Source organism: Wyeomyia smithii, chromosome 2, assembly GCF_029784165.1.
Source record: "Wyeomyia smithii strain HCP4-BCI-WySm-NY-G18 chromosome 2, ASM2978416v1, whole genome shotgun sequence".
Taxonomy (NCBI): Eukaryota; Metazoa; Arthropoda; class Insecta; order Diptera; family Culicidae; genus Wyeomyia; species Wyeomyia smithii.
The window spans coordinates 76,801,245-76,820,498 of record NC_073695.1 but is presented as its reverse complement, the minus strand read 5'-3'; the positions used below and the strand labels follow the sequence as shown (position 1 = coordinate 76,820,498).

General features: G+C 36.9%; 1 protein-coding gene across 2 annotated transcripts in view; it reads left to right on the top strand.

Moving 5' to 3' along the window:
* Nucleotides 1-6,948: 6,948 nt before the first annotated feature.
* Nucleotides 6,949-19,254, top strand: part of LOC129725095 (zwei Ig domain protein zig-8-like) — a 32,487-nt gene continuing 20,181 nt past the window's right edge. The window contains exons 1-2 of one of the 2 annotated variants that reach the window (XM_055680520.1): nt 6,949-7,695; nt 7,749-8,032. In XM_055680520.1, the coding sequence (XP_055536495.1) occupies nt 7,939-8,032 (94 nt within the window). In that variant the 5' untranslated portion in view covers nt 6,949-7,695; nt 7,749-7,938. Of the gene's footprint in view, nt 8,033-19,254 lie in introns of both variants that reach the window. The other variant, XM_055680519.1, reaches the window with a different exon arrangement.

The window sequence follows — 19,254 nt, the reverse complement described above, 5'->3', positions numbered from 1 at the left end:
CTCGAAGAGGGTTACGACAAGGTAACGGATTATCGTGCTTGCAATTCATCATCGCTTTGGAAGGTATGATACGTAAGGCTGGTATCGACACGAGTGACACGATATTCAGGAGGTCTGTGCAGCTCTTTGGTTTCGCCGACGACATTGATATTGTAGCACGAGCCCTTGAGAAGATGACGGAACGTACATCAGACTGAACGAATTAGACTGGCCATAAACGCAGCGCCGTAGCTACTCCGTTTTGCGTGGGGGGGCAGAGAATTTTTATTAAAGCAAATGTTATATTTTGTAGAGTAAGCAGTTTAAAACCATTATGTGCTCGACAAAAAAAGTACCTTTACGCGTCCAACGGAGCACCCGGGTACTCACAAATTAAAATTCTTATAACTTTTGCAGTTTTCCTCCTATTGCGATAGTTTTAGCACCAAAAGATTCAGAAGCTTCTTTTTTTTCAAGAAGCGTTAGTGGTGTCTCGGAAGAATTTTCTTATTCCCGAAAATCCGGTTTTCCGGAATCATATTCCAGAAAAAAAACTGCGAATGTGCGTATAGTTGAAAGAAAGCATGGATATAAACTTTATAATTTTTGTCTTACAGTGACAAGCCAGCTTGTTGCCAAAAACCTTCTTAACCTATATGAGAAAAAATTGACCTCGGAATTTCGTTTAGCAGTAGAGCTGATGATTTTCCTGAGAAGACGAAGCTTTTGAGCCCTATCGCTAAACGAAATTCGAAAAATCTATTTTTATTGGCACCCTAATACACAAGTTACGGTTGGGTATTTGTATTCGAGCTCGACGTGAAGATCGCTATTGATTAGCGAAACTGTGTATCTTCCACTTAATTTCTCTAAATGTTCAATGTCTTGAGAGTGCGACCATGTGCGATCGACAAACTAAGGACAGAAGAGAGTTTTCAAAAGTTCTACTCAGAAGAAACGAATGCATTGAAGGAATTGCAGCGTTAGTAATCCAGCTTCGAGAATCACCTCTTTTAAAACCGATGTCAACCTACGATACTGAGATATTCTATTCACGAAAAAATACTGAGAAAATGGAGCGATTCAACCGTCAGCCTAGATTCTAAATTTTACGATAGGTTTGATCAGTGTTTACCATCGGACCAACTTTACAGCCAAAGTGGTTTTGCATTGTTCTGATGTAATCAAACATATAAACCTGTGATTGGTACTTTCTTATAAACGACACTTGAAAAAACTTACATTTTCACTCCCAGACACTGGACCGGACATCCGAAAGGGAAGTATGCGGATCGTCAGTTTCAACTTTGACGCGAATCAGGCTGGCTCACCAAAAGATTGAATAATTTATCCTTTTTGGCATATGAGCTCGACCAAAAAATTGACCGATATCGTTAACATTGAAAAAACTGGAGACTATTGAACAATGCTTATTGCTTATATTTAAGATTTCTCTTTTGGATTTTTTCACCTAGTATCAATCACATACATGAGAAAATTGCGTGGTGGGGCAATGCAAACGCGTGGGGGTGCTAAGCCCCCCCCCTAGCCCCCCCCCCGGTAGCTACGGGCCTGCATAAACGCATCGAAGACTAAGTACATGAGAGGAAGAGACAGTATCAACCTCCCACCACGAATTCATATTAGCGGTGATGAAATCGAGTTGAAAGACGAGTTCGTGTACCTGGGCTAACTGGTGACTGCTGACAACGACACCAGCAGAGAAATTCGTCGACACCTTAGGTAATCGTGCCTACTTTGGATTCCGAAGAACGCTCCGCTCGAAAACACACATCTGACCGGTAGTTCTCTACGGCCACGAAACCTGGACCAAGCCCATGGAGGACCTACCTGGGGTTTTCGAACGGAAGGTGCTGCGTACCATCTGTGGTGGAGTGCAGATGGAAAATGGATCAGGACGGATGCGATGAACCACGAGTTGCATCAGTTGCTGGGAGAACGACTCATTGTTCAAACGGCGAAAATCGGGAGACTACGATGGGCTGGGCATGTCTTAAGGATGTCGGACGACAACCCGGTCAAGATGATTCTTGATCACGACCCGACTGGAACGAGGCGACGGGGCGCGCAACAAGCAAGGTGGCTCAATCAAGTGGAAGAAGACCTGACGACATAACTGGCGAGCTGCAGCCATGAACCGAATTGGATGGAGACGACTTCTTTGAACAGCCTGGAGCTGACTGGACTGGTTAGTAAGGTAAGATAAGTGGGCAAGTCCGTAAATAAATGTAGTGTTCTAATCAGAGCTGTGTACGCAGTCGCTCAAGCGCGTGCCAAACAAACTCTTGAAATAACGCGGCATGTTATTCGAAAAAAACGACGTAAGAAAAACCGCGTTGTTTGAAAAATCGTCGTAAAATACAGCAGAAAGCAAAACACTATAGAAATACATTGACATAGACAGTCAAAAAGTTAGAATTTCCAAAAAAAAACTGTTTTCATTCGAGACAAAATGGATTGTTTGATTCATGTTATGTCTTTAGCAAAAATATAGATAGTATTTTTGTTGTTCAAGAACATACACCGTGAGAAAAAAAGCTTGTCCTTGAGAGTAAGTTAAAAGAATAATTTAAATTTACAGTATTAATTTTTCAGGAGAACAAAATTATTCAGTGAAGGCAGACAGTGTGTGCAATGTGAAAAATAAGCGAACTAAAAATATGATACAGACTTGGAAAAATATACCGCATCAAGACGGGATTCACAGTTCGTTATCTCGCTTGATGCGGTATATTTTTTGCTTCCCCAGCTGCACACACTGGCTGCCTTTAAAGAGCTTGAACGTCGTCGGGTAAAAAAGTCATTGTAAAAATAGGAGTTAGTTCGAAACAAAATTATTATCCTGTCGAAGACACTACACCGATCAAACAAACCGTTTTTATTTTTTGTTATTAATAGACACTCGGTGGCGGAGATTATTCCAAAGTGAACTTTTGAAGATATTCAATTAATAACTATTCTTTTCAAATTTTCTCAACAACAATTTTTTTTCTTGTAGTAGTGTATATTTTTTCTGGGACGACAAAAACACTATCTATAATCTTGCTGAAGACGTAACATACATCAAACAAACCATTTTGTCCTGAATAAAAAGAAGTATTTTTGAAAATGTAGTTTTTTCCGTTTCTCATTTTATCATTACCAAATTTTGACAGATTGTAATAGATATTGTTATCTTCAATTTGTAAAAACAAAGATTTTTAAAAAGGTACTTTTTGAGATATTTAATATTTTGTGACAATTTGTAAAATTTAGCACTGAAGTTTTTTTTTACAGTGTTTATATTTATACCGTTTTTCTGATATAGGATATTTTATTCATCAGTAATATTTTGGATAGGTTCTTTCGAAACAACAGTCGTGGTTCAACACGAACAACTGATGTTATAAAATAACCTTTTTTATCAAAAAAGAACAACTGTATAAAGTTTCAGTGAAATTGGAAATGATCGATCAACTTTGATTTGCGAAGTAGTGTGGACTGCCTCTCACACAACATTCGATCCTGTGAAACTTCCAGAAACCGTCTAGAACTTTTTAACTTGTCCGCTTAAACTGTCATTGTAATAGCTAAAAGTTTAAGTTTCATTCATGTGGACAAATTTAGTCGGATGAATTATAATAATAAATAATAAAAAATCATTGCATTCGTTTAATCAGAGTATTCATTTGGAACGTCTGAGCGTGGTATGATTTTTTGTCAAAAAACTAAGCTATCTTGTTGAAAAGTAATACTGAAAAGTTAAGAAATCACAACTTACTGATCTGAATTAATTGACAAACAAATAACAGATTACTTCATGAACTAATTACATTTTTCGTCGTATTACTTACATTTTAAGTTGTGAAGTAGGCAATGTATGTGTAATGTAATTTTTTTTCTAAATCTTAATCACATCCTAAGCCCGCGTTCATTTTTCGCATCCTCGAAAAAATCACATACATTGCCTACTTTACAACTTTAAATAATAGATACTGTACGAGAGTTGATTTTTGCTTAGACTTGATCGATTATTTTTTTAAGAACACTTCATTCTTTATTAAAAAAGTAGGAGGTTGTATCCAAGACACGACCGCATAACTGACGTAGAACTACGCACACTATTAACAAATGCATTGTTGTAAGTGTTTCATTAATGAGTCATAAAGGCTACTAATGCTTTTTTGTGCTGCCTCAACAGTGGGGGAATAAAGACACTGAAAACACGAGCTGTAAAAGCTGTTTCACATTCAGTAAATTAGACGGCCGCTACAGATTTAAATTGCTAGTATCCAGCACAGATGGCTCGCTTGAGTTGTTAAAAAATTATTAACCTTCAAATACTTGTTTATTTGCCTTGAAAAAGACATTTTGCTGCTCAAAATTGGATTTGCTGATGGCAACCTTTATGCTGCCTCAGTAGTGGGGCAACAACGGCAGCCTGGCGACACACGCTGAGAAGTGAGAAAAACCGCGCTGCTCCTGAGACATGGTGACCAACCACAGGGCAAGTGATTTGTTTGATTTAAGGGCACCCACAGGCGCAACCCGCTGCTATCCGCTGCAATCCACTGTTACTGCTGAGTGCTGATATCTGCTGATACTGCTGTCAACGTTGTGGACGGTCTAGCCAGCTCACCTGCCGACTAATGAATGTAGCTGGTTTTACCAGAAACACTCTTTTATAGTTGAAGGTTGCTACGATAGGCCACGCCTTTCTGTTTAGTTTTATCATTCTCTAATGTTCTTCAGACGAATTAGTCAACAACTCGCATTTTTTTGTATACAGCGAGTAAACACCGATGCGATAGTGCTCTCACACATGCAACAATTTTAACCCGTACCGTGTTGCGGTTTGTAACATCAAGCGATTTCGTTTGCTCGCTGTTGCGTGTTGCATCATGTTGCAACTGAGCAGCTGGGAGACGACGAAATTCTGTTAATGCTGATTGATTGAATTGACTTCAATTTATTCCTGTAAAGTCGAATTAATCACTTTTGTTTAGGCGTTCTAACAGAACAGGGCAGTTTGTTGTTCAAAATCGATTATGCTGATCGCAGCCTTTGTGCTGCCCCAACAATGGAGGAATTAACTAAATAGAGTAAAAATTAGACAACTACAATAGAATTTGATTGCTAGGATCCCGCAAAGAATGTTTGCTTGTGTTGATGCCAGAAAATTATTAATCTTCAATTACTTGTTTATTCGCCTTGAAAAAGGCATTTTGCTGTTCAAAATCGATTGCTGATCGCAACTATTGTACTGCCCTGATAGTGGGGAATAAGGCACTGACAACACGTACTTTGAAAGCTGTTTTTACATTCAGTAAAATAGAAGGCCGCGACAAAATTTGATTGTGAGGATCCAGCACATAATGCTGGCTTGTGTTTTAAAAAAAATATTACCCTTCAATTGCTTATTTATTTGCCTTGAAAAAGGCATTTTGCTGTTTCAAATCGCATATGCTGATGGCAACCTCTGTGCTACCCCAACAGTGGGAAAATAACGGCACTCTGACCACACGCGTTGAGAAACAACCGTTCAAGTAATTTGTTTAATCCGAATGCCATCAATGCAATCCGCTGCAGCTGCTACTGCTGCCGCTACTATCAGTCAATGTTGTGTAGACTGTCCATCCGGTTCGCCTTCCGCCTAAAGAATGTAGCTAGTTTTACCAGAAACACTCTTTTATAACCTGAAAGTGCTTCGAAATAGGCCACCCCCATTTGTTCAGTTTTACCATTCTCTAATGTTCTTTAGACGAATTATTCCACAATTCGCATTTGATTTTTGTATCCAGCGAATAAACACCGATGGTGCTCTCACACACGCAACGATTTTAACTCGTACCGTGTTGCGTTTTGTAACATCAAGCGATTTCGTTTGCTCGATGTTGCTTGTTGCATCATGTTGCAACTGAGCAGCTGGAAGACGACGAAATTCTGTTCATACTGATTGATTGAATCGACTTCAATTTATTCCTGTAAAGTCGAATTAAGCACCTTTGTTAAGGATTTCTAACAGAACAGAACAGTTCGTTATTCAAAATCGGTTATGCTGATCGCAATCTTTGTGCTGCCCCAATAGTGGGGGGATAAGGTAAATAAATAAATAATAGATCGCAAGTTACAAACCTTATGATCTAGCAATACTCGAAATGTGTCATATCCAGAACACACCAAGCACAGTTAACTTCAGAACAGATGTTGATAACCTCAACACCACTTACGCAGGCGTTCTTCACACATACCAAACACCACCTCTCACAGATCACAGATCACAGAAGGCCGAAGCCCTTAAGCCCTTTGGTGCTACCTCGCTGCTGCTTAGATACGTGATGTGATTTGTTTACTGGCGCAACCCGCTGCTGATACTTCCGCAATTCGCTACGATGCGGCTAACTAGTTATACTATTCTATCGACCTTTTTTGGGAAAGACAGCAAGCGACCAATCAGAGGACGTAATTTTTGTTTCAACAAGGCTTGCTAATTTTCAATAGTACAATAGTTCGCAGAATCAATCAACACTTTTCTACTTTTGGGTGAATGCGTGTATAATTTTCCAATCAATTGCTGCAAGAATCAAGGAAATCGGTTGAAAACAAAGCGATTCATAAGCATTTAAGAAGGGACATTTTTCGACCCCTTTTCGTTAATAGTTTTCCTATTAACATCCCTATGTAGCAGGCTAAAGTAAAACGTAGTTCTACGTCAAAAGTCTGATTATATTTCATTCTTTGAATAGCCAATCTTCAAACATTATGATTTTGTCCATTGTTTTGAGAAATTCGTTCCCAACTTTTCATGTATATTTTCTGAAATCTCACAACTATCAGAACAATATACAGCAAACTACTAAACTTGCCCCAGTAACAGCAACTGTTAACTTCGAGAGAGAGCACAAAAATTGATCTGAAACCCCGATCTGCATGCGCCTGGCTAATTTTAGTCATTTGCAGCTTAGCTCTCGCCGCAGTAGCACGGCTGATTTTTTTTGGCCCGCGCGCGCGTTCGTTTGGTTTATTTAAGGTCCCTCGTTTGATCCCAGCTAGACAGACCAGTGCCGCCGCGTGTGAATGGACACCAGCGCTAATGCTTCAATAACCGTCGAAGCTGATCTATTCCGTTGCCCGGTGGTTTGGTAATGGGCAGGAAAATTTATGCGTTTTTGCGATGACAGCCACTAAACGGAAAAGTGTGAAACGTGAAATTGGAGGAGGGCTGATTTTGAGGTTGAATAATTGTGGTGCTAATAAAATTGATTAATGGGAGTTCAATTGTTGATGATTTAAAATACTCTCGGCGGCGGTTTACCAAGAAAATAGTTCAAGTATGTGTTAGTTAATGCGTGTTTGCTCTCACAGTATATTCACGAAGTTTCGTTTTGTGTACTGTTGCTGCATACAGTGCTTTGTTGTTTTGAGAAAGGTCTAATTATACATTAATTAATTAATTGCGCTACATTTCAATGGCGGCGACGGAACCGCATCGGCGAAAAGTGTCAGTACGCAAAATTCTACTGTCGAACCGACCGACCGAACAAGTGGGATCAACGAAGCGGATCCAGTAAAGTGGATAGTATGCGGCTTTCGGCAACGCGAGATATCATCTACCAGTTGCGGCATATTATGTATTCCCACAGGAGTCTGGCTTATGCTTAATGAAGGTCGTTGAAGTGTCTGAGTCGCAGAGGATTGGGGGCAAATAATGACAGTGTAAGAGTTAATGTCTCATGTTGCTATTCGAGCATTCAATTTTGTTGTTGTAGTTGCACTCCTGTCTGCTTTAATTATTTCTGTACACTAAAGCACAAACCACCGTGTTAGTAAATGGAACGAAATAATAGAAGAAGTGTTAAATCTACTTACAAAGTGATAATGTTTGTTTTCCATTCTTGCGTTGGGGTTTCTGCATGTGTGCATATCCTGTGTGTCAGTAATTAGCTAGGAATTCAAATTATGTATCCAATCAAGCACTGCTATTCGAGCCAACTATCATCACGGTGTAGTTTCATCACCAGGACACTGTTGCTCGTGTTAATAAGCACATTAGGTAAGCTACGTAATGCTTTTCGTTCGCATCTGCCAGTAATTAAGGCATGTTTGGCAGTCGTAATTTTATGTATAAAAACATATTTCAAGAGCATGACACGTAGATTTCAAGTAAAATATTTAAAGTGTGTAAATCAATATATGAACAGAGTCGGAGTTTTCTCTACAATGCATCCGTTAATACTACGAAATAACCCGAATTCAAAAACTTAACCTACGCAGGTGCCAAATATCTTTCATCATTCAGTAGATTAAATCCGAAGAGACCAACGTGGTTACATTTCGGAAATAACATACCTACCACAATAGAAATCGATTTGTCCTTCCTTGGCACTGAACGAACAACATGGACGATGACAAAAGCCAACAGACACTTTTCCACGCTATTGGCTCCAGTTTCCAATTTCCAAAGATTCGCACGTTCGATTGTCCCAATTTCTCTTGCCGTTTGCTTACGGAATCTTCTATACAATAACCACGCATTTGCGGTTGCGGTATCTGAAAAATATTTCCCCTGGGTGCTGCTTTTGCACCGAAAGGAAGCTTCCTCCACCTTTGGTATCGCCGACCTAATATTAGTCAGGATGTAATTATACCATAACGACTACTTTATCTTCACTGATCGACGAAAGACAACAAGCGAATAAAAATGTTTTCTATCGCATGCCAATTTCGCGCGAACTAACTGTCACGTCGTTTTGATGATGACATCGGGCATGGAATACGACGCACGCACCAGTAACAACTTTAACATGGCACCGCCTACAGCATTATATTGAAAACGAGCGGTGACATGATTTTTTGACAGCCTCTAGGTACTACCAAACAGCAGGGTGATGAAGAGCAACGAGACATTGGTTCGAAAGGTTAAATTCAAATCGATTGAAAAAGAAATGCTTCACTCAATTTTTTTCATAATTTTATGCTTTTATATAGAAAAATGAACCGAATACTAAAAAACTGTCTCTCCATAGAACAAAAAATAATGAATGCGGTTTCACAATAGGAGTTAAACTGAGCGCAACATAAAGCGTAAAACGTTTTCCAGCTATACTTTTTGTTATATGCATTTTGTTTGTTAGTTGACTTGAGGTGTTCCAATTTTTTTACAATTGATGTTTTAGCTCACATCACATGTTATGTTTTTTATCATATTTTGTTAACTCTCTGCGCGGAAATCATTTTAGTGCATTACATAATCGAAAACGTTTTAAAATGGGAATACACAGTATAATTATCAAGTCTCGCATAAATTAGAACTCAATAGTCACCACGAGAGCCAACGGACAGATTCAATGAATATGGCACAGCTCAGAGAAAATAAAATGTTCTGATAAAAAAGACAACGTGAACTATTCTTTCACTGAATGATGTTATTTTAGTCATTGATTAGTCAGTATCTTTAGACTGTTCCAGAGACTTTTATTTTACAAGGGCAGTGAAATAATACACGATACCGGTATCATTTCGCTGACCGTGTAAAAGAAAAGTCGTTCAAATGGGAAGATATCCGTCCCGCGTTCTGCTGTTCCTGCAAAAACATTGCATTCAATTTTACAAGTTAGAAAGTGATTCCCCAGACCCGTTCGAGAATCCGGGACCCAACATTTTGGTATCGTGACCAGGATTTCCTCCCAACCCTTTTCGTTATGAGACGTTAGAAGCTAACCTCAATAAATCTATAAAGCTTCGTACCCAGCCCGTCCCGCCACCTGAGTGCAAGGAGGAATTTAATCTCAACAGGATTAACCCTCTAGTGCCCAATGCCGCCATTTGGCGGACTTCAGTCGTAGTTCTAAAAAGCTTCAATAAATACTTAAAAAGTGTTTATAATGATTCATAGTGATTTTACCGAAGCCCGTCTAGAAATTAACTTGGGCACTAGAGGGCTAATCGTAATTTTCCCCAACCCATCACGGTACGTGTTAGAACAAAGAAAATATAACCTTGATTTTAGAAGATTTCTTAACTCGTGTTCATTTTGGTACAAGGGCGGGCTGTAAAATCCCTTTGAGGTAAAATTCAATAATGTAAAAGTTGGTACCTTACATGTCTAATCGCAACTATGATTTAATCATTAAGTTCAGTTCGCTTTTTTTATTCCGATTACTCACATACACATTTAGTTTCCTCTATTTTCATTTCATTTATCATTTTCACATCGTACAAGTTTCTGCAATGCATGTGGTTTTAAGTTAAGCAGGTAGCTTCGTAGATTTGTTGGCTGATTAAGATGTTACAACAAAAAGTGCATACCATTCCGTAATGTTGTAAAGCCATATTATCTAACTTGAAAAAATAATTACATTACTATTCTCAATAATTTTCTATAACTTTAAATTTGATATATGTTTGATATCCTTGGATTTATAGTCAACATATCAGAAAAATTTCCAGGTGGAAATGATCCATGTTTTCATTCGTAAACTATTGCGCTTCTTTCTGAAAAACTGAATATCAACTGCACCAGAAGCTGCCATAGGACAAGAAACCAATTTTAAGCAGCTTATGTAGCATTCTGTGCATTGAGTTCAAATTCTCAAAATGTGTAAAGTGAAATACAAACATAAGTATCATAAGCCGGGGTGACTTTGATCATTCTACCTTTTTTTAAAATTTATGCTAGAGAGCGTTCGTAGAGCCTGGGATTTGTTGTTATATTTCCTTATTGTTTTGAGCATTGCTACTATTCATGCATTTTCTGCTATTCTGTACTAAAATATTATTTAAAAATAAACTGTATTTTTAGCCATTTTTGTTGCATACAAACAGTCGGTTCAAGCAAATACAAAACAAAAAGCTTGAGATACGTAGAGCTTCTTTATTTTGTTCCTATTCTAGTTCTTAAGAATAAATAATGAATACAACGATTATTATTTTAATTTTTTTCAATTTTTCCCTAAAGACGATGTAGAGTCCCAATCGTTTCAAAAGCGTACTATATGTTTGCATCTTAACGACAACCCAAGACGTCACGTAACATGCAACTTTGGATTATTGGATAAGTAATGTTCGCCCCCAAATTGCGTCTCACATTTATAAACTCATTTAAATCGTTTTAGACTGTTCAAATTTATTCAAGCAGCATAGTTTCACTACGAATTCACCAAAACAAGGAAGTGATCAATCATCCTGGAGTGATGATGGATGTTTAAATTTTAAAGCATATTTAAAAACAGCAGAGTTATTGCTATAGTTTTGAAGTAGTGACTGGCTTTTACTCAATGCATGCCAGCACTAATTACAAAAATATCAAATAATTCTTAAACTGTAAGATATATTAAAAAAAAGTTATCAAAGTCCTCTAAAATTCTCGGTATATAAATTTTTTCACTTTTTTTTCTCCATTCGCACATCTTTTCAGAGTGGCATAATCATCAAAGTCCTATCGCTTTTAAAGATGTTTGAATAAAATGTTGCAACAGCTACCCTAATATGTTCTATAAATAGTTGCTCAAAAAAGATTTTTACTTTTAAAACATTCCTGTAGAATTTGTTGCCTCTAGCCATTGTCGAAACCCGTCAAAGTACCGCAAAGTAATTGCTCGCCGGTTGCGTCGCTTCAACAGTATGTGTACGAGAAACCCATTCAAGTCTATGAAAAAAGCGTTGGTGGCTAGGTGCAATAAATTTCACAGGAATGCATTCGATTGTTTGAAAAGTTATAATCTTTCGTTTCTTTCCAGTTTGACGTCTTAAAAGGCATCCATCAGAAACATACCTAATTTATTCGCAATTATGCTAGTGAATATAAAAGTTACGAAGAAAAACGTGCTAGTTAAAAGTAATATTTTGCTAAACATTTGAATTGTTATTAAAAAAAAAACAATCAAAACGAGACGTTCCTGTCGAAAGTTATTTATACTTAAGTATTTGAGAATAAATCATGAATCATCAAAAAAGAAAGAGTATATACTTTTATTATTCGTATTAATGTATCTATATACGAGAGTGTGTGTAAGTACGTTTGTATGTGGTAATGTATTTTTATATGTGTGGCTAAATGTTTGTGTGCTTATATTGGATTTCGTATGTTTATGCATCACGCTCTTACTTGTTCTCACGCATGCAAGTGTGTATGTGCGTAATCACTTCAAACAATCAATGTCTTACAGCATAACATACAACACCAGTATTCTTAGAACACACAGAGCTAAAATTCCCACATTGGCCATCTCGAATTTCAACATGGCGTCTGGGGTTGGATTCTGGTCTCTGCACGTCATCATGTTTTTGAAAATATTTGGCCATTTTAGATTGTCTTCCAGAAACCTAAAGGTACCATCTGAATAATCAAAATGGCGTCAGGAGTCGATTCTCAGCCTATGGGCATTGTCTCGATTTCGAAAATACCCATAATGGTTATTGGTGTTATTAGGCCATTCTACAGTCGAATGCAGAAGGAAAAATATCGATTAGACCAACTGCGTTATGAAATTTCACATTTTATATCGTTTTTGGCGTTTAAAAGGTTTCAAAATAATGATTTAATTCTTATATTTTATAACTCGCTTCTCAAATATCACAATTTACCTCATATAAATCAATTATCACTCAAAGTACATAAATTTTCTTAAAAAAAGTAACGCGAGGTTGCCATGTCAGATTTCTAAATGATGTCGGGAGTTGATTCCTAGTTTCTGAGCAATATTCCGATTCCGGATATACTCATGTTAGATTATATTGGATTATTTTAGGATGTTTTGCGAAAACAGGAGGTATCTTGGGTCTCATCTTTCGGGGTCGTTTTTCTGCCTCAAGGCATCACCCCGGCTCTGAAAATATTTATATTTGAGGAACCGGAGGTCGTTATTCTGAATTTCAAAATGGCGTCTGGTTTTCTGTCCTTTGAACATTATCCTATCTCTAAAAATACTCATAGTGAATGATATTCTGCCGTTCTACAGTCTAATACACTTCAGAAACGAAGGGAAGAACTTTTTTTTTTTTTTTGTTGAGCTGTTGATAGAATAGATTTTTAATTTATTTTGAATATTAACAAGATTACCTGCGTTACAGTACCTCATATTTTATATAAACAGATATTGGATACATTTTATGTCTAGTTGGTTATCAAAAAATATTATTTTCAGTAAAATAAAATTTGTTCTCAGAACGAAAAATATCATCAGACTTGTACATATATTTTTATTAAGAATTTAAACATATATGGTAAAATGTTTTTAACAAATAAGAGATATCGTATTAAGAAAGGCCAGATCACACCGGTAGATGGATTCATTCGTGTTTTTCTGAAGACAGTAACCATTTTTTGAATTAATTTTCTATTTTTAACAACGGCATGTACCCGTTAACACACAAGTTCATTAAGTAGACAGAATGTGCAGTAGGGAAAGCGAAAAATAAGCGAACTGGAAATATGATACAGATTTGGAAAAATATACCGCATCCCGACGGGATTGCGGGTTCAAGTCCCGTCGGGATGCGGTATATTTTTCCAAATCTGTATCATATTTCCAGTTCGCTTATTTTTCGTTTTCCCTACTGCACATGCTGTCTGCAGTAACCATTTCCTACATTTCATTAGCAGCCAGTTTTTCTTACAACCAAAGGTTGGTGAGTTATTTGAATGAAGGCAGTGTCAAAATACGCACGCCCTTTTAGAAATTCACTTTTGCGTAAGTCTAATAAATTTGTACACCCGCAGAAAATACGCAGTTTTCTGAGTCACATACGTGTGCTAAGTTCCATTCAAACGACTTTAGGTTATTTGACGTTCTTAATTCTTTTTGCAATACATCAAGATTGCTTTTTAGGCGAAGTTATAAACAAAAATACTCGAAATAGTTATTCATGACCGTGATTCAATTCTAGGACTGCCGACCTAATGAAGTAATAGATTGCAAAATACAGCTGTTCAAACAGCATATTAGGCTATAATTATACGGTTCATTTGTACGTACTATAGCTCTATTCCACCCGTAAATTTGTATCGGCTGCTTCGGATTGGGAGTCCACCTTCCAGTAGAGAACGGACCAGAAACACCCAACACGTAAACCCATCATCAACACCACGCATTCCTCATTAGGAACTTCAACTTGGGACATGTGTTATGGGTGTGTACAGTTTTCTTGAGCCGTCACGGTGCATAAATCTTTTCGCACATCGTCATGGCGCCATCTCCGATGGAGAAGCCAACATGACAGAGAAGCACATCACACATCATCGGTAATCTTCTCCGTGCCTGGACAGGACAGACTACCGTCTGTCCATGTTTTAGTAATCAAACTCTTGACGCCGCCAGAAACACATCTTATTTCAACATCACTCGAGCTGGCCAAACCGATGACGTACCGCTCCATACGAGTCACATCAGAGTTTGACTAATTAGCAGGGCACTATTTTGCCGACTAGTAGAAACCAAATTCTTATCGGTATATATTTTTGTTTTCAGTTTTGACAATACTATCATTTCGTTGTTTGTTATTTACACCATATCTATTTTTACGCGACCGAGAGAAACATAAAATGAGGTTTATTCACATTAAACCTGTAGTCAAAACCAAACCGCATCCGCTTTGTTATGAGAGAAACATATAGCGCTAGAATATATCTCTCGGTTCTAACGTTGAAGCTGAATGTGAAAGTATAACCAAGCCAGCCAAGGATGATTTCTCATGCCACCGTAAAAACTCTAGACGATAGAAGAACATAATTTTACACTCGATCTCGCTGTGCCACGAAACAACGGATCAGAGGAGCTAAACAGCTCACATCTCAGAAAACACCTTCCTTCTGAACAAATATACCAACAATAGTACGTCTTTAAAATAAAATGATCTCTTGTTCACTAATGTGGATTGCGTGCGACGCTGTCACTGAACGACTGAAATTGGAAACGACTTTTATTTTCCGTCAAAGAATTGTTTTCAAATGATGCAGAAATGATTTACTCAGGATTAATTAGCCACACAAATCTAAAACCATGAGTCAAATGTTTAAAAATATACGAAATTCTGTGTCAAATTGCTGTTAAATTAGCGTTCCTAATTTATATAACGTAAAATTGATTGTATCATAGGGATCTCATCCAAATTAAAAAAAATAAGATTAGCTACAGTGCTTTGCATAATGGAATATATTTTTGGCCTGTAAGCCAATAAGATAATAGCCGTAACCGTAATATTTGAAATTGGCAAAAGCAAAACGTTTCACTATTTTTACATTTAGTAAATTACTAGTCTGCGTGCGGGCATGACCTTTACCGTTTTTGTCGTTCTATTTCCGAATATATCTCCGGTGTCTATTTGCCCATCAATTATCTTTACTCTAAAGTGAACGCAAGCGGTTAAGATAATTACAACTCAAGCCAAAACACGTCGTTAGCAGAATTGCAAGAATAAGTTTTTATTTTCAAATTTTACAAACGATGCGAATCACATTTGTCATTTGCTCCTGCGATTTGTTGGCTGTTGGCTTCAAATGTTGAAAGTACTTCGGTTCATTTCAGTAGCGAAATACAATCACAACTACAATCGTTACCCACCGAAATCACGACGGAATAAATTCACGGTATTATAAATACTTCCTCACGGATTAAACAGTTTAGAACTGAATCAGGTTAATAGCTGGTGTATGTGCGTATAAAACTTAATGACGTCTCTGAGTGGATATCAGCAAATTTATTAATAAAACCTGAATCAATCCACCTAGTGGTGTAGAAACCTTTGTTATATTTTATACATATTAGGCCAGTCAATTTCAAATCGTATACCAATGTAAGTCCAATTCCAATAATGAATGAAATGAATTTTAAAGATAGTTTTCAGAGGCTGAACCGAAGACGATCATTGAATTAAAGCTTGACGTGGTTTTCGCAAATATTATGGATGTTATCACTGGAGTATATGAGTTTTATTTTTTCGATCACAAACCAATTTTTAAATGCTGGCTAAAAGCAACTCAATTTTTTTTAAATAATCGAACGTGGGGAAATAGTAATAGATAACAATGCTGCTGATTTCATACTAGAACAGCAATTATGTATGGTAGTTCAATGTAGTTCTAATTTTTTAAATCCCGATAATCCAGGTTTGAATATCACATTCACTTTATTTTTAGAAACCGCAGGACCTAGAATTATGAATCAGCATCTAGTATTTTCTACAAATTGAAACAAATCTGCTTTCGAAAATTATAGTTCAGAATTATACAGGGAAAAAATATAACTATTGATGAAGGTTGTCAATTTAATTCTATCTCGATCTGCATTATCTGAAAATGAACGTTTTCCACGACATTTGAGAATTTTGGATTTTCAGAGTGTAGTTGAGAACATTATTTTATTCGAAGACCTAGGCTGTATGATAAAATCAGAAATCAAGCTTGATGCAATAACGAGAAGTGGAATAACGTGGATACTCTGTTTGCACTCAGTCTTAAATTAAAAAGCAATATAAAAATAGCATAGAGTATCATATCATAGAGATAAGTTACTTTCCACCTGCGTACGCTAGTAAACGTGCATAACCATGTAAAGTGGCTTTAGTTTCATCCAAACTGTAAATCATCGCATCTCGATGTTCACAATTTTTTAGCACTTTTTCCTTATTTTGCCGATTACGTTCACCAGCTACTTTAGATTCCTGGTCACGAGTGAAAAGTATATTCAGAACCGAATTTAAAACATAAAATAAGTGTTCAACTGAAAATTTTTCCAGCTGTTCAAAACGTAGCATCGCAAACAAAACAGTGATTTGTTTATGTTTTCCTCAACGGGAGGTACTAACACATTCGTACGTAAATAGGTCTATACATTTTTGGTAAAGCTTTTCGAAATATCTGCATCGCTAATTGTGTTACATTTGCACACTGTGAGATCAGATTTTGCCACAATGCTGTAAAAAGCCGTAAAGTTTCATATTATTCGCATATCTGGGTTCAACGTACAATTTGATATATATATTTTGAAGGAAATGAGGACGGAAGCTTCGCAAGCGAGAAAAAGAACTAAGTGTGCATTGCAGTTTCCTCAAAAATCTAATTTAATTTTTTAAGAAAAAGCTAAAGGGTAATTTATTAACACATACACATTATTAACACATACACATTAGACTGGGACATGGTTATATGGAAAAAAAACGATGGTGTTATTTTTTCGCTCCCGTGCACTTTTCGTGTTCCTGATGGGTCCTATAACAACCATGTAATTTTTCAGATCGATCGGTGGAACTATATTTTTGCGCCCGATTGTTAAAGTTTCCATACGATTTTATATGGAAAAATCCACTTTTTCAAAACTTATTCTCTAGAGATATCCAGTTGGCTTCTAAAAATATATCGATACATGATATTTGTAGGAAATTTTCCTGTGAAAAACTCTTCTGAAGACTGTAAGGCGCTACGATGCTTGTAGAAAAAGTTTTTCACCCCAAACTGATTGAATGTCTGACGAACGGTTCACCATTGAATTTTTCCAGCAACACTGCTACAGCATGCTGCTGTTGCAAATTCAATCATGTGATAAGAAATGATATCGTGCCCTCCGGGCCTTGGATCTATTTTGCATTTTTCGACCGATTTTATAACCTTTGTTTAGTATAACAAAGGTAAAACTAATTTCACATTATTGTATGTAAGTCATCAACACGTGTTTGTTTGCTTTACAACCGCCACGACAACGACGCCACAACAGCTTGAATTGGGTTGTTGAGCTATATCAGGTTTTTAAATCATCTTAAGGAGCTGCATTTTCTGACCGATACGTGTTTTTCAAAAATTTTCTATCGTTTTCATTCAATTTTCACATCACGAATAAAAACTGCTCGAAATCTGCTCAAAATCGCTACAATAACAGTTCGTCCGTGATACATAAAAATCAGAAATCCGTGAGTTGCTAAACAACCCAATTTGTTGACTATTGTATGCAGCCTAGAATCATAGTAATCTGATGGCGTTGTTCTTGCAGTGAAAGGCGGGAAAACCTGAAAATTAATTTTCAACGATTCATTGCTTCTTCAGTTGATTTTTGTTATTTTTATGGCATTGTGACCTCACACAGAAAAAAAAAACAAAACAAATAGAAAAAGAATCATTCAAATCCATAGTTCCTATCTCGAGTAATATGCTTTTGTACGGACACCAGATGATATTCATCTAACAGATTACCCAATTTAAAATCCCAACAAAAAAAAAAATTTGGAACAGCTCGGTGGACTGCATTATCAACTAACATTTGTTTGTTTTTGTTAACACGACTGACAGCGCTGTGGCTGTTAATGTCGTTTTCGTTTTCGCGGTGCAGCTACACTCAAGCGACACTTTTGACACCGAAAATGTTTTATTTGACTTTTCGGACTACCCTTTTTTTGTCTCTCCCTACACTTTTTCTGTCCCTGACGACACCCGAAAAAAGCAGAGTCTACTGTAGGAAGTTACCAACACATCCACACGTATGTGTCAAAACTGGTTTGTTTTGGTTCTCGTTCCACGTGGTGGAGTGTCAAGTAGATTTTTTTCAGCACATTGGCGAGATGGACATATGAAATGGAAACGAGACGAAATGACGAATGCAATAATGACCAAAACAAAATGAATTGACAGCTATCCCATTATTACGCATACCAATGCAATGACACTGAAAATGTTTTATTTGAAGCCGCAAAGTATAGCACGGAAAAAGTGTAGCTACACCACGAAAACGAAAACGACATGAGATGATTGCAGTGTTGCGAGAACAATGGAAATGAACATCGGGAGTGCGATTGCCAGTTTATTAGCGACATGTTGTTAATTTCTAATTTAATACTCAATAAAATAAAATTAAAATTCTTATTAATTTTAAATTCAAATACAGATTATTTGAGTTATTTGAGGTTTTAGTCACCGTATAATTTTATTCCCTTTGGATGGTTGATCTTTCTCACCGAGAAAGATCAACCATCCGAAGGAATCAAATACAGATTGTATGTACCGAGTTCTAACAAAAGAAAATCAGATGTCAATTCCACAGTTCACAGTTGGAAAAAAGATCCAAAATTTATGTCAAATCGCTTATAATAGAAAATTCCATGACATTCCCCTCAAATTTAAATGATACTGCACATAATTTTCAAGCAAAATCGTGGTTTACGTCAGAAGCAACTGAAATTTAAATGATGATGTAATAGATTATCCGATGCGTTTCGTCTTCGACTCATCAATATGGAACAGTTTTACTTGAACCGTTATAGACGCAATGTCTTATAGGTAATACTACTTAT